This window comes from Phoxinus phoxinus (genome assembly GCF_949152265.1).
Source record: "Phoxinus phoxinus genome assembly, chromosome: 10".
Taxonomy (NCBI): Eukaryota; Metazoa; Chordata; class Actinopteri; order Cypriniformes; family Leuciscidae; genus Phoxinus; species Phoxinus phoxinus.
The window spans coordinates 15337767-15353474 of record NC_136885.1 but is presented as its reverse complement, the minus strand read 5'-3'; the positions used below and the strand labels follow the sequence as shown (position 1 = coordinate 15353474).

Genomic DNA, 15708 nt, shown 5'->3' with positions numbered 1-15708 from the left:
ATCCCTGATAACAACCGGTAAAAACACAGGCACATCTGGGTAACTGAAGTCAGTTCTTCAGTTTTTCTTTATGGAAGGTTAGCTAATAAAACATTAAAATTTAAATCAATATTTTGTGTACAATTATTTAATTGTCATCTGGGTATCGCACACTTGCTCTCTCGTTTCATACAAACGCAGCTGCTGCCATTTTGCAACAACTGTTTTGTAGACGGTAATGGATTATAAGATATCACACAGGTAAGATTTTAAAACAGTTTCATCTCAAATCAATATATCTTATCCCCATAATTATTTATGTTGCGAAATGCCGTGTAATAAGTGGTATGACTACCATGTCCGTCTAGTTTGAATTTGCCGCTTGATAGCAACTACTTTCTTCGCAGAAGCTTTGCGTTAATAGACATTACTATGGAGATAAACCGCTTCGCATCGGGGTCCACATTAGAGTGCGGATCGGGCCGAATTTTTCTGTCCGAGCCCGGCCCGCGTCCGACAGAGCAGTAACCGAACCCGACCCGAGCCCGACAGGCATAAATATATTTATGTCCGAGCCCGACCCGAGACCGGCAGTTAAAATCCCATTTTTTTCTCATACTAATGACAATTGTACGTTTGTTTGTGTGGAAAGCCGCTTTTATTAAGCAACTGTTGGAAGGCATTCGGAAATGTCAACAGGATGAGCGCATCAGCGCGCGGAGCAACAAGCGCTCTTAACACAAGTGCGCGCACATTATGCACGTGTTTCGTTGTCACGGCTACATTACAAATGTCCGCACACAGGAAGACAGATGTTATGGTAATATTTTACATGTATTTTAATCACGAAAAAGATCGTTTGCATCAAGTGAAAGCATCAGGCACATTGGCTACATAATAAGCTGTTTTAAATGTAAAATGTTCAATTGCCTTATCGCGCTGATGTGACCGAGCCCGACCCGAACATAATTTCTAAATATCTGTCCGAACCCGGCCCGGCCCGTCGGGTCCCGTCGGGGTCGGGTCGTGTATCCATCCTCTAGTCCACATCACCCTGTCGGGGTTTATTCTGAGATAACAACCGGCTGGATGTACATTATCCCTTGCAAATGTGATTTTGTTTCCGGTAATCGCTACTTTACATCTTGCTGTGAACTTTATACCTCGTGACTTTATCTCGCATTTTGATTTTATATCAAGAAATATAATCTTTTAGTTGCGACTTTACATATTGCAATGTGACACTTGTCTCAAAGTACTGTATAGCCAGTAATTTTCCACACAACAATTTCATTCAACAGAATCATTTGGAGTCTTTCTAAATTTGTTGCTGAGGGGCTTCCGTGGCTTTAGTAACACTACGCTCAAACAAGTACAGTTACCAAGAAAGAAACAGTCCAACTCTATGTTCTGGATGTTGCTGTAAAAGCTTTTTATTGCAAAGTACAGTAAATGCTTTTTCCTTTAGGAATTTAAAAGTCAAATTTTCACATTCTCGATCTTTTATTCAAAACCAACTTTTTATGGCACTTGTAGCAATGGGTGAAACTGTATGCGAGTGCAATAATATCAAAGGCCATTTGAGCAGGGCTGATGGGTGCATGACAATGTTTCAAGTCTGTGCTGCGTAAACACATGAAACACAAAAGCTACGTTCACAGGGTATCGAGGCGTCACAGGCTCCATCCACTTAACCCCAATATAATGACATTACCTGCTGACATTTATTGTTTGAACCATGCATGGCTTATTTTCTCTTAAATTAGAATTTTCACAGAATAACACTGCTTTTGACCTATAATACACTATTCTATACAAAATACAAACAAAACAAACAACAAAAAATAAAAACATTGAAGTGACATTTACACAATTTTACAGCATCTGTCTCACGTTTAGCCTCTACATCACGGTTCTACTTTACATGTATCTAATCTCTTATCCACATAATGCTCAGAGTAAAAATCTGAGGGAAAGGTGAAAAAAATCGTCTCTATAGTACTTAATTTTCCAATTCCTTTCGAAATTGCATGCTACACATGATAAGGTGCTAAATGGTACTACTATCATAGACAGTGGACGTGTGTCTGTGGGAAATGTCAAATTTCCAAACAAAAAAACAACGAAGCGAATTTAATCTTGCTAACGTTCTGTAATTTACACTCTCCAAACCCATATGATATTTTTTTGTTCTGTAAAAATATTCAAAATGCAGGACTTCGAATAATGTAAGGGAACAATGACAAAATTGTACATTTATATGGTGAACTATTCCTTTAATATGCCTAAAAATATGAATGTTTCCTCTTCTTTCCTCTTCAAATTTTCATAAAATACATTGCTTCAAGGCACTCATTTGATTAAAATGCCATCGCTACTTTTTTAAACAAATATAGCTAATCTTTTCATTTAAATTAGACGATTGTCTACTTTTTCATCCTGCAAGTTAAGAAATGAATGTATTACCATGGAGATAATATATGAGGAAGAGAAAAGGAGAATGACGGCTTTCTAGTTTGTTCTCATTTGTGAGCAAAGTAATTTGATCATCTTTACCCAAGTGAAACCGGTTTTGTCCACACAAGAGGACTTCAGGGTTCAGCAAAAATGGAAGAAAATGTATTAAGTTTTGTTTTCCCCCTAACTCTTGCTCAACTTCAAGCTATCTGAAAGTAACAGTACATGTAACACAATAAGCTCTGCTATTTTAAAGTACACAAACAAACACATTTTAACACAGCAGCAAACCAGAGGAGAATGGTTGCTGATTTACATGAAAGATGAAGACTGAAGGTGCGACTGCTGAATTCAATGCCATCTGAGTTCAACCAAACAGCCAAGATAGGAGAGCATCCAGTCATCTTCAAACAGTTTTTTTTTTTTTTTGGTTCATTCTGAAGGCCACAGCGGTAAGAGACGGACATCTGTCTCTGCACTGGAGAACTGGACAATCAGCATTCTACAGGCTGTGTGTGTGTGTGTGTGAGCATCTACAAACATTGTGCAGCAACTGTGCTTGTTCTCTTTGAAAAATGCATTAAATGGATGTTTGGGATATCATGTTAACAGTCCACAAGTACAGAGCAGGAACAGTGGACATGCACCTGAGTGGTTTTCATTATTCTCTTAGACCACCTTGGGACAATATGCGAATGTAGGTGAAGCTAGTAAAAGGCGTACGGTCTGATTACACGTCCAAGGTTAAGTATATGGGTTAGTGATTATAATCCCTTTCGCCTGTGAGAATATGAACTGTCCACAGCAATAACCATCGTAAAACACAAACCCAGAAACATGCACCTGCTCCAGATCTAGAATAAAGCAAACTGGAGCTAAAGCGACCTGTTCCAGCTCGTGTGTGTGTGTGTGTGTGTTTGTGCTGAGACCCTGAGCGTATGCCGTCTCACACTTGCATCTCAGAGCTGCCGGCCAATCCCAGTGCCTGTGCCTCCTCTGGCGTAAGACCGTTCTTCAGTGTTCTTCTTACTGTAGAGAAAAGGAGAGGAATGAGGGAGAGAGCCATGTAGAGAAAACACATGTACAATTTAATCTATAATTTGAAATACCCAAACTCTAATTGTTTTTTTATAATTCTAATAAATACTATTCAAACTTATAATAAATATGAAAAAATAAACGTATTGTGATTATTTGCAAAATAACTAGGGTGTGATTAAAAATATCTAAATAATAAAACTGCTTACCGGTAATTAAAACAAAATTATTTAAATATTTGTACAATTGTTTTAAAATTTGATTAGAATGTAATTAAAATTTGTGATTAAAAAAATGTATCTGAATAATAAAGCAATTTAATCTGTTAACTCTCTCTCCGCCGTTGACGGACATTTTCGTAATTTGTGAGAAAACGCTTCCCCGCCATTGACGTAAATATCCGGCTTTCTGTGTTTGTACTGTTATACTGTAGGGGGCGCATTGACAAATCTTCTGAAAGAGTGCAGAATCTCCTGATCAAAAAACATGTGAAGGAAATGCAGGAACAAGCGATCTTATGTGTAATCAAGTGCATTATGTAAAAATAACACGATCATCAACATTAAACAGCACATAAATCAAAACTGCCTAATGTTACCGAATGAAACGTCGACCCAGGACGAGCCACAGGACTGCGCAAACATTAGGGGTGTTAATAGACTCGATCTGCTCCATCTATGTTTTAATCAGCATTCTCAATCCCATCTGGATGTAGTTTTTTTTATTATTTTTTATTTTTTTTTTACAAAAGTGTGATTTTCTCAGCTTTTTGCTCAAACTTACCCACATTCAAGTGTTGATAAAAAAGAATGCACGAAGCTAGAATAAAATGTTGTTGTTTTTTGCAGGGGGTCTGTTCTTTCTTTCTGCATGTTCAGATGTTCAAACAGCAATATATTTTGGGGGCCATGAAAATTGTGTGAAAATGATCAAAAACACTGGCGGTGGCTGGCAACTTTTTAAAAGAGTTCAATTAAAACATTTGAATTTATTATAAAAAAAAATTGTATGTTTTAAATCCAATTATTATTTTAAATTGTAATTACTTCCCAAATGATTTATTTTCAGACAGCAACATCTGTACCAGATCTGGGCCAACACTATGTTACTGTCTGGGTTAGTATGTACTATACATTAACATTCATGGTCAGCTATCTCAAATTTTTTTTTAGAACTTTTGATTCATCAAAATATTCTGATATTTTGATATAATTCAATATTTCACAATATAGATGTTTTGCTGTAGTAATCAAATAAATGCAACCTTGGTGAGGGAGCATTGGTGACTTCTTTCAGAAATCTTTTTCAACAACACAAGACGCAACTTGTTCCAAAAACACAAAACAAGTAATACAGCAAAACTGTTTACTGTCTGAGGCCCAAATATGGAAGTATATGATAAACTCCAAGCAAAGAAAGAGAGACAGTTACAAAAAAAATGTGTGTGTGTGTGTGATATTTGCAGACTCACAGGATTTGCGGTTGGCTCTGGAGCGTCTCCTCTCGCGGGGCTGTGCGCGCTGACTGGGGCCCTGAGTTGCCGATTTCACAATCCGCTCCATGATCTCATCTGCTGTATCATTTGTGCAATTAGAAGTGTCTTCATTTGCAGCAGACAAAAGTGCCGTATGGCCTAGAAAAGAGACAAGAAGGAGAGAGTTTCAACTTTTTAGGACTCCTAGCTACTGCAAATCAGCATTATCTGTGATCGTGAACACACCTCGAGTGGCTCGAGTCCGTGTGCGGAGGCCAGGGAGAACAGACGAGGGACTGTCTCCGCCCTGCAGGCTGGTGCGCAGTACTGCGGTCATCTGCTCATGTTCAGCTACGTCCTCTGTGTAGCCCAAACCCTGTGGCGGACACTCCGGACCCTCCAGAGGAGCGTCTGCAAACTTCCCACTCTGAGAACAACAAGACATTCATTCATCATCAATATACACACTAACTCAACCTTATTTTGTCTGGCTGTGCCAAAGATTTGTTTCCCATATTTTCGCCATTTACTAGTTTCAATTCAGACAAATGTGTTTTTATAGAAACATTCTTCCAATGCATGTTTAAAAGTAGTCAAATGCATACATCGCACCAAAACATGCCTTTCCATAGTGATTTAGTATTATTCACACATTAGTAGATTTAAATGTGTGCATTAGTGCCCGCCGACTTTTTCGGCGGGTATGTATGTGTCAGTCTGTCTGTCTTTAAAGTTATCATTAAAAACAATTTCCCTATGGAGAAAATGAAAGCAGTTTTCCGGGAGCTGATTGTTGCACTATTAGTTTCTTCATATTGAAAGCTGCACACATCCAATGTTACATCTGTCACAGGATTGGATTTTTAATGGCAGACTAAAACCGATGCTTGATCCAGGGTTTTTAGTGTGTTTTGAAGCAGTTTCACATCTTTACCAGGTTTATTTAACAAACACTTCAAATCCACATGAACCATAACAGTTGCCAATGACCAGAGAGACAAATATTGATTCCTGAATTCCTCAGGCTCCTGTAGTTTTGGGGTGCATCAAAAACTCGCATACGATCTGGTAATACATGCTGGACATTACAGGTCAGTGAAGTCAAGAAGAAATCATGAAACCAATTCATGCGCAACTGACGCACAAGGATACGCTCATACCTCATCATCCTCTTCCTCATCACTCTACAGAGAAGAAATGAAAAAAGTCACATGGCAGAGAAGACGAGCAGGAAATGTTGGGTTGAAAAAGGGTATTGGTATATATATATATATATATATATATATATATATATATATATATATATATATATGATTGAAATGGTAAATGATTTATTAATGCATAAAAATAGCATAGACTTAATATTTACAATTTATGTCACAATAGGCCTATATATGTATATATAGCTGTTTGGGGATGAAATGTGACCTAGACCAGTATAATTTTTTATAAATAGTTTTTATTTTTGTATTTTTACATTTGAGTTAGTTGTCTATATAGTTTTTATTATTTTGTATTTCTGTTTCAGTTATTGTAGTACATCAGGTTAAACTAAATGAAAATGAGAAATGTTGCTTTGACAAACTATCTGTTTAAAAAAAAATATATATTTAATTTCAGTTGCTTTAGTGACCTCGAATTCACCGTAGTACTGCATGTGGTAAAAAAAATCTTTAGAGTGAGCACCAAGTTACAAAGTGTTTTAAAAATTGTCTCTACATAATCCACTTGGGGTTATTGTTTTGCAGCAACACACGAAACCAACGTGAACTTCTTCCTTTACCTCAGCTTTACCTCTTCAGAGCCAGGGCTTGCATGCACGGCTCAGGGACATCCAAAGGTTTGGATTTTCACACAGAGATTGAATTAGACACCCCTCTTAGACTAAGGCAGACCCCCGCCAAGCATAACATGCCATGAAGGGCTATCCTGGCTACGACATCCCCCATGAGAGGCATTAAATTGGCCCCCTGGAGTAACGTCTACCCAGGGCCAGCCCAGAACTGCAAAACCCATGACAATAGACTGCTTGGTTTACAACGTTTTATTATTCTAATGCAAGTGTTTTTAGGCTATTCTGACAATCCTAAGGGTGGACTGGAATATAGACGATAAGAGACAAGCCTCATTGGTCTCAAGTGGGTATACAGTTCGAAGTGCCAAAGATATAAAAGAATGTTAAATGAGTCTCTGGAAAAAATCTGGAAATATAATGACTCCCTCCAGTGGTGCAATGGTGAAGTACAGAATGTAAGCAGCTCGCTCACTCCATTTTGAAAAGAAGTTTAAGAAATGAGAGGAAAAACGGACAAAGGAACTTGAGGGCATTTTTATGTACATTAATTACAGGGGAAAAAAATCAGTTTTCAAATCAGAGATTTGTATATTTGAGTCAAATGTCCCCAAACAAACAAGACATTAGTTGAAGCAGGAGAATAATGGCATAATTACTTTTGTGTCCAATTTTCTTTTAATTATCAGTTTTCATCATTGTCTTCTGTTTTTTTAATAATCCACTGTGTCATCGCATTCATGATGAGATGTAGTTGAATCAATCTTGTTGGCATACATATATTTAATCTGGAGAAGATGTGAAAATCTAGAAAACCTTATTGTAGTGTTACCATTTTCCCCTTAATATTAAGGGATCGTTCATCCAAAAATAAAAATTCTGTCATTTACTCAATTTCATATTGTATTTAGAAAAATGTTTGGTTCCTAAAGGGTGAGAATTTTCATTTTTGGGTAAACTATCCCCATTAAAAATGAAATAATTCCATTATTGTTTTCTATAAAATATGCATTTTATCTGTTAACAGCTCAATAAATCTGTTTCAGCATTTCAAAACTAAACCTTGTATAGAAAAGTTTACTGCAATTGTTCACACTCACCTCTGTGATCATTTTGCCCCGGGTCTTGTTCCTCTCGCGGTGATTGGCTCGTTTCTGTTTTTGCTGCAGTACTCGCTCTCTTGTGGTGCGGTACTCAAGTGCAAACTCACTCAGAATCTTACTGAAGCGGTGAACGCTCACCTCTCTTATCGCATACGGTGGATGGCCCAGGAACAGCAGGAATGAGTGAAACCTGTAGATCAAATACAGGGACTTACACTTTAAATAACTTTCGAACAATCTCTTCAACACCGCTATGGTTTAGTTCAGACAGGCAGCAAAAAACAATGTTGTTTTTGGAATATGTCTGAACAGCTAAAAATAAAACCCAATCAACATTTTTGCAAACTAGATCCAAACCACATTCGTAGGTGATTTGAAAACAGATTTTCTAAAAAAATATCTCAATCTGAACTGTCAGATAAGATTTCAAGTAACTTTTTTAATTCTCATAGATTGGATTTGGATTTGTGTGAACAGCTTTATTGTTTATTTAATGCACCTGTTTATGATGCGGCGATGCACAATTTTAAGGATGATAATTCTTTCTGCACAGTCTTTAAGGAAGTCCGACATGCGCTGCTTAAGGGCTGGTTTGATTTCATGTTTGGCGATGACCTTCAGGTGGTCCCAGGATGCTTTGCAGCGGCGCTCCATCTGACATAGGTTTTCCTGCAGCTGGTCGAAGTCCACCTGGAGAAGACAGGACAAACCGCTGATCAAGTAGGGTGTCTCAGGATTGGTCGGTTCACTTCACAAGCAGTGCTTTACTTTTAGCAACACGTGGAATTGTGATGCATTGATTTCTTTTTTTGCATGTGGCATGTTGCCATTGTTTGTTCAATGGGGTCTAAAAGTCTGAGATGATATTGAAAATCTGGAATATAAAATCAAATTTAAATCTGGAAATAAACAGTGTTTTGAAATATTTAAAACAAAGAAACGTTATAAAGACAAAATTATAAGAAATATGTACGATTCTGCACTATTGTCACTAATCAAATAAGCAAATTTGTGACTGCTTTATACAAAAAGTCAGGTGTTCTTGCTTCCATCAAAGCACATTTGGAACTTTCTTTAGGACTTTCAATTCAACTTTTCACTCAAACTTTTCCACAAAATATTAAGCAGCAAAATCTGTTTTCAACATAAGAAAAACTATTATGAATAATTGAGCATCAATAATAACTGAGGACTAAATCAGCATATTAGAATGATTTCTGAAAATATATTACAATAGAAAACAGTTATTTTAAAATGTAATAATACTTCACAATATTACTGTTTTTACTGTATTTTTGGTCAAATAAATTCAGCCTTGGTAAGCAAAAACATAAAACAAAACATTTAAAAGTATTCTAAACTTATAACTGACATTGTACATGTGTACATTGCTTGCCCTCTCTGTACCATATTAATCAAATATAATGAAAGATTATATGAAAGACAAAAAAAATACAAACACATTCCAAGGAAGGTACAGGCTTGCAGTAAAATCAGTGGTGATAGTCTTGTAAATGCTATGGTGGTTACGCGTCGCTAACCTTAGCAGAGCGAGTGATGGCTCCTATCTCAGAGTAGAGGTCTGAGCTGTCTGGAAACTTCTCCACGACAATGGAGCAGACGTGATGCAGTAGAGACTGTTTGTGAACGGTGTCCTTCACCTCAGGAACTTTCTCTAGGTAATTCAGCTCAAAGCCTTTAGCCTGAAAACACAAACAAACACACCATGAACATGAACTAATTTCTGTCATGACAACTCTATGAGAGATTAGCATGTTAATGCCATTGCTGTGAGCATGTAAGACATGCTGTTGCTGCAAATGTAACATACAGTACATGAAATAACCCCAGTGGCAGATCTATACAGGTGGAGCTGGGGAAGATGGAGGGTTTCTGAAAGCGAGCTGCACACCGCTAACAGCAAACACTACCAGTATTTGTATGCTGATTTCAAGTATTTTTTTTTATCCTCATAGTATCTTTTTTTATTCTCATAGTATCTTTAATTTATTCTCATAGAATATATATATACACACACATACATATTATATTAGGATACATATCATATTTAAAAGCGTAATGCACGCTAACAAGTCAAAACTCAATAGAGAAGCAGGGAAGTTTCCCTGATTTCAGATACATTTGAATGTGTAAATATGCGAGATTGAAATGATCTCTGATGTGGAAAATCACATGCACCTTGAGAGCATTAGTAACTCTGGATCTGGTCCATCATCAGATCATTTCCTAAAAAAAGGGCTCATTTTGACATTATTCTGAAGCAGTTTAGTTGATTAGCATCAGTTGCATTAAGATAAGAGTCCTTTGAACGTGTGCAGAGTCTATGTGCAGCTCCCATGATGATTCTGACCAATGCTTCATTAACATATGATTAACAGAATCTCAACCCTGTCCGCAAGTCTGCAAGGCACGACAGAGCTGGGAATGGAGAAATCCCAATGGACATGACATGACTCTCGCTGGCTTTGTTCTGCTGCCCATGCTCAATGGTTTACGGTAACAAAAGAGATTTCATGCCAAACTCACCACCTTATCAGGTTTATCTCCTTCAGACTTTTTAACATTATTAAGATCTAAGCGAATACGGCAGACAGACAGAAAGAAAGACAGATGGAGATGGAGAGATTAGGGCTTGAAAGAAGAGATGTAGACTTTGCTGGCACTCACATTGGTCCCGTTGAGAAAGTTGCCAATAGCTAGCAGAGTTGAAAGGATGTAGCGCAGCGTCTTATTCTTTTCTAATTGGTCCATGCCCTCCTTTAGGTCCTGTAGTGGTTCTGCTACTTCCTGAGAACGAGAACCAGAATGGGTTAGAAATAAATAACCTCTGGGAAAGAATTCTGTAGAGTGGTGGTTTTTCTTCAAGATCTAGATTGCTTCAGGATCTACATTTAAAACTGTCCCAACACAGTACCAAAATTGTTCATAATACAAAAGAGAAACTCAAAATGTCCTACGATTTTTTCTAAAAATCAGAGTAACCTTTTCACACCCGTTAACATGCAATTTTCAGTATTCTGAGTATGCGCTTAATTGCATTAGTTTGATCAGAGTATTGTGTTTAATCACAATTTTGCCAAAATCCCATTATAATCACATTAGGAGTGTGCCTCCATTGACAGTCTACGCAACTACCAAAGTTGTTTTTATGAAAAAGTTCATAAAGACATTGTAAAACTAATCCATATGAATGAAAGGTTTAGTCCAAATTTCCTATAGAGACATGGTCACTTTATATTAGGGCTGCCCGATTAATCGCAATTTACATGTAATCGCACTTAAATCGAGATGGCTTATCGCGATTTTGAAATCGCAAAGGCCGCGATTATCTTTTATGCGCAGCTCGTCACTGATGTACGGCTCTGTAAACGCTGCTCCATCTGAAAGCACTGTGAGTTTGAGTCTCTTATAACGTGCATTTGAAAAAACAACACGCGTCAAACATCTTTCCAAACATGAGAAGCATTTATGAACCTCGTCCAACAAAAGACAACATTTAAAAACATGCATTTACTCCAAACTCACTTCATAACGACAGATGAGCATAATTTGTGAGATGATGTGGCTTCTGTCTAACACAGAATAAGGCAGTCGTGTATTTATAAGTCATGTTTAATCAAAGCATTTCAATCTTCTGTTTATTTAGCTAAAGCGATAGGGATTTCCTGGAATGATGCGTGTTATTGTACTTCTGCGGCGGGGCATATTTATCGTGTCTGCGTGAGAGCGCCCTCTGGCGTTCAAATGGAGCAGTATTTACTAACGGTCAGCCGCACTGCACTGACAAGCTGCGCATAAAATAATAGTAGCCTTTGCCAAATCATGTGCGGTTTTATTGCGATTAATCGTGCAGCTCTACTTTATATATGTGAATAAAAGCCTAAATCCAATCTGTTCATCATATAAAGCGATTGCGTCCCTTCAGAAACTTCAGACTTAACTTCGCAGTATTCATATGGATTTGTTTTACAATCTCTCAATGAACGTTTTGAAGCATCAAAGTCATTTTTGGGTGAACTATCCCTTTAAGAACCTCTTAGAGGAGCGGTCAAAAGCAACTGTTCCAAAACCACCATAATGTCATTTAATTTGTATAAAGGGGTAACAAAATATGAGGCTGACCTTCTCTAAAGCATCATAGTCCATCTTGAAGGCCCAAAGTTGCAAGCGGGCGGACAGCTCACTGATGGAGGACAGAATGAGGAGGAACTGCTCTGCACTGCCCAGCGGAGTGTCGGGGTTCGCCAGCTGGGCCTCCTGAATCTTCTGCGTCTCCTCCTCCGTTGGAATCATTGTCAGGATTTTCTATGAAAGAGCACAAGAACCAGCGGGGAGTGTTAGTATCACTGTCAGGAGCCATTGTATATCGGGACTCACCCCTAGAAAGGCATTCGCTCAATCAATCATCTGAGCATTGATGAATAACAACACCTGGAAAGACACGGCATTAAGATAAAAATGTAGAAAATGATGACTATTTCATCTGCTAGGGGCAACCTCCTTCTGTTGCATAACTGAATAAAAGAGGTAATTCCTCATGACCAAAACAAAATTTCTGATAAAATCTTGAGCAACATAAACTGTGGTTGTCAGTGAGAATATAATGCTCTCTGTAGAGACATAAAAAGGGTGGACAGAAAAGCTCTAATCCATTTTTCCCATGACGAAAGATAAAAAATTACAGATTTTATGAGAAAATGGGAGCTCCATTATTCACATGTTGATATTGAGACATTTACCTCAGATGTGTATCATGGGCTGCAACAGCCTAAATGAAGCATTTTGCTAACCTTTAATCTTTGAGATGAATTGTATGGCCGCTGCCAAAAATGCTTCAGTTTTGCAGAAAATCCACATAATATTTCGACTCGCCGGCCAAACCAACTTGCTAAACAGTTTTAAGGGTAAAATCTATTGGTTTTGTGGAAACCCAAAGTAAATGTATATGCTCTCAGGGCAGAGAGGTTGAGTTATTTTGGACACGAGCTTTGACTCCATGCTTTTTGTGTGCCAACTCGGCTACAGTCAGTATGTCTCTGTCTTGTTGAACACAGTTGTAGAGGGCCATGTATTTTGGTAAAAATATGCTTTCATGTAGCAGTCTGGGGATGATCATAAATGCCTGAATGATTGATGTAACGAGAGAGAGAAAGAGAAAGAGAGAGCGAGAGCGAACTGTAGAGGGGTTCAAGGAATATGTGACTCACGTGGACTCAAAACAAGGTTAGTATTAAGTACAGATGTGTTTTCTGCATGGTAACATGTCTGGCATTCTCAGGATTAAAGTGTAACCATGCGTCGTGCTAACTTAAACGTATGTATTAAGTTTTATTGTAGCTTTTCTTAATCATTTCATCATCTCGAATTTGCTTCATTACTTGCGGCTGATTTGTCATAATTTGCGAAACGGAATGTAATTTTAAACCAGTGTAGTATTACCTCTATGCCCTCTTTGCTCAAGGCGTACTCGTCGAAGTTGAGGATCGCTGTTTTGATGGTGCGAGGAGGCGGCAGGACCGTCAGGCCAATGTTGATGGCGTTACTTCTCTTGGAATCCAGGACGATGATCTCCTGACGCTTCCCATCTGCTGCCGTTTTCTGAAATCAGATATATAAACAGATTAATCATCAAAGTTATTCACAGTTACCATACTGTGTTGGGTTAAAGGGTTCAAAGATGGCAGGTTAGCATCAGTAGACAACATATAACTGTATTCTAGACAACATATAACTGTAAAGCAACAGTGTTTCTATGACTACGCAATTTTTTTTTCTGGCTCTGTGGATCTCTGTGGTTTTTTTCTAAGTCTGTAAAACACACTTTTTATACTCTCACTCATTCATGCATCACAGGAAAAATTTTAACCAAAAGTAATTTACATCAGATCTATTGTATGCGTTTTCTTAAAGGATAACATTTTGTGGTGGAAATGAGAGTAATAGAAACGCCATGTGAAAAAATGGTCTAGCATTTTATGTATAAACACTTAATAAATAATTAAACATAATTTGACAAAATGCCGTTCAATAAAACATTTGCTTGTTAACAAAATTGTTGGTTGTGCTTCAAACGACACCGTGGAACATATATACATCGCTAACAATAAATATTTAAATAAATGTTTATTCATTTATAGGCTTATTGTATAGGCCTAACTCAAAACAAAAGTTTAGGGACAGAGAAAGAATTTAAAACATTTCTATTCAGCAAGGGTGGATTAAATTCATCAAAAGTCCCAATAAAAAAAGTGCCTTTCACATTGTTACAAAAAATCTTTTTGATATATATATGGTATTTTATATTCATCAAAGAATCCTGAAAAAAAGTATCATGGTTTCCGCAAAAATATTAAAAGAAGCAAAAAATTGATGATAAGAAATGTTTCCCACAACTAGGCTGCTTCGGCCATTGCATACTTACCAACAGATACACATCTATTCCCCACACCAAATACGAAATAAGGCTCCGTCAGCCTGTTCTTACTCTCACGCTGGCCACCGAACTCAATGGGAAAGGCATTTCTTTAATGTGGATAATTACCTTAAAAATGGCTTCCTGAGATATGAACACAAAACACGGGATATGTTTAATGTTTACTTGCAGAAAAGGCACGCAAACACCTGAGGGCTATTTTTGGACTTTGATGGAGAATATTTCTGGAGGAGCAGAGCCATGATGGTGCTGGTGTCTGCTGCCAAAAAGAGGGGGGAGGAGGGAAGAGGACAAAAAAAAGGAGGGAGAATGGGCCGAAAATGAAAAACAGCTGGAAAAGGTTGCTCAGAGCAGAGAGGAGAGGAAACCCCATGCAGGCCACATTTCTGAAACACCATCTAAGAGCGAACAAGCCAAATAATACGATAGATCTTCATCTTAAGAACACCAATTCATCTCCAACGCTTAAAACCCGTGATGGTGTTCATTCTATTTAGTCAGGGATTTAACTCTGGACGTGAAGAAAAATAAAATGAACTCAACTTGGAATGACGGTGTGGTTCATATTTTAGTGTACAGCACACACAAACTCCGAGATCCCCGTAACAGGCTGTATTGATTAGGTTGAGAATGTTTCAGCTATAAGCTCTGACTTGTGACTTTGTTCTGAGTGACGGCAGATTTCATGGATCCTAGAAAGCACTTTGATGAAGCTTCTAGGTAATACAGGGAATCAACCAACCTATTAGCATTCTGACCAACATTCTACAGCTCTCTTCTAAACACGTGCGGTCACGTTGTAAGACAGAGTTGCGCAGGCCGCACATGGGCAACTGAAGGTGTCAGAATTCATACCATGTGTTACAGAAGAAAGGTCCAGAAAAGATCAAAGTAACTTCTTAGCAGCTATGGCTTGTGTTCATGTGCGCTGACAAAAACCAGGTAAAAGTAGAGCAATAAAAAATGTATTTTTTGTTGCACCGGCACAATTTGCTACCACAATATAGGCTGCTGTTTGCCAGCACTATAAAAACTATTTTAAAGGGGTCATGGCATTAGAAATCAAATTTGCCTAGATCGTTTGACATATAATAGGTCTTTGTATCATTAAAACATCCTGCAAGTTTCATAGCTTAAAGGGCACCTATTATGGAATTTTGAAATGTACCTTTCATGTAGTGTGTAACATAGATCTAAGTGAACAAAAACATCCTGCAAAGTTTGAAATATGAAAGTGCACCGTATATAAAGTTATTGTCTTTCAAAAGTAAGAGTCGACTCGGAGTCATTTTTATGAATCGTTAGAATACCGAAGCTTTTTCTCTGACTAGATGACGTCAACTTGTCAAGTTATTTGAATACGATACGCCCACTTATTGCGCTCCAAGGCCAGGGAAAATATCATGGCGAC

The 15708-nt window shown here is 37.8% G+C and overlaps 1 protein-coding gene across 5 annotated transcripts in view; it reads right to left on the bottom strand.

Annotated features, from left to right (window-relative positions):
• Nucleotides 1-1387: 1387 nt before the first annotated feature.
• The window catches only part of fhod3b (formin homology 2 domain containing 3b), a 177958-nt gene continuing 163637 nt past the window's right edge, over nucleotides 1388-15708 (bottom strand). For 3 of the 5 annotated variants that reach the window (XM_079625109.1, XM_079625111.1, XM_079625112.1), the window contains 9 exons: nucleotides 13304-13462; nucleotides 11987-12169; nucleotides 10532-10651; nucleotides 9385-9546; nucleotides 8343-8533; nucleotides 7841-8033; nucleotides 5195-5375; nucleotides 4946-5107; nucleotides 1388-3465 (listed from right to left, as the gene is read on the bottom strand). In XM_079625109.1, coding sequence (XP_079481235.1) covers nucleotides 3383-3465; nucleotides 4946-5107; nucleotides 5195-5375; nucleotides 7841-8033; nucleotides 8343-8533; nucleotides 9385-9546; nucleotides 10532-10651; nucleotides 11987-12169; nucleotides 13304-13462 — 1434 coding nt within the window. In that variant the 3' untranslated portion in view covers nucleotides 1388-3382. Of the gene's footprint in view, nucleotides 3466-4945; nucleotides 5108-5194; nucleotides 5376-6108; nucleotides 6133-7840; nucleotides 8034-8342; nucleotides 8534-9384; nucleotides 9547-10531; nucleotides 10652-11986; nucleotides 12170-13303; nucleotides 13463-15708 lie in introns of all 5 variants that reach the window. The other 2 variants (XM_079625108.1, XM_079625110.1) reach the window with 1 other exon arrangement.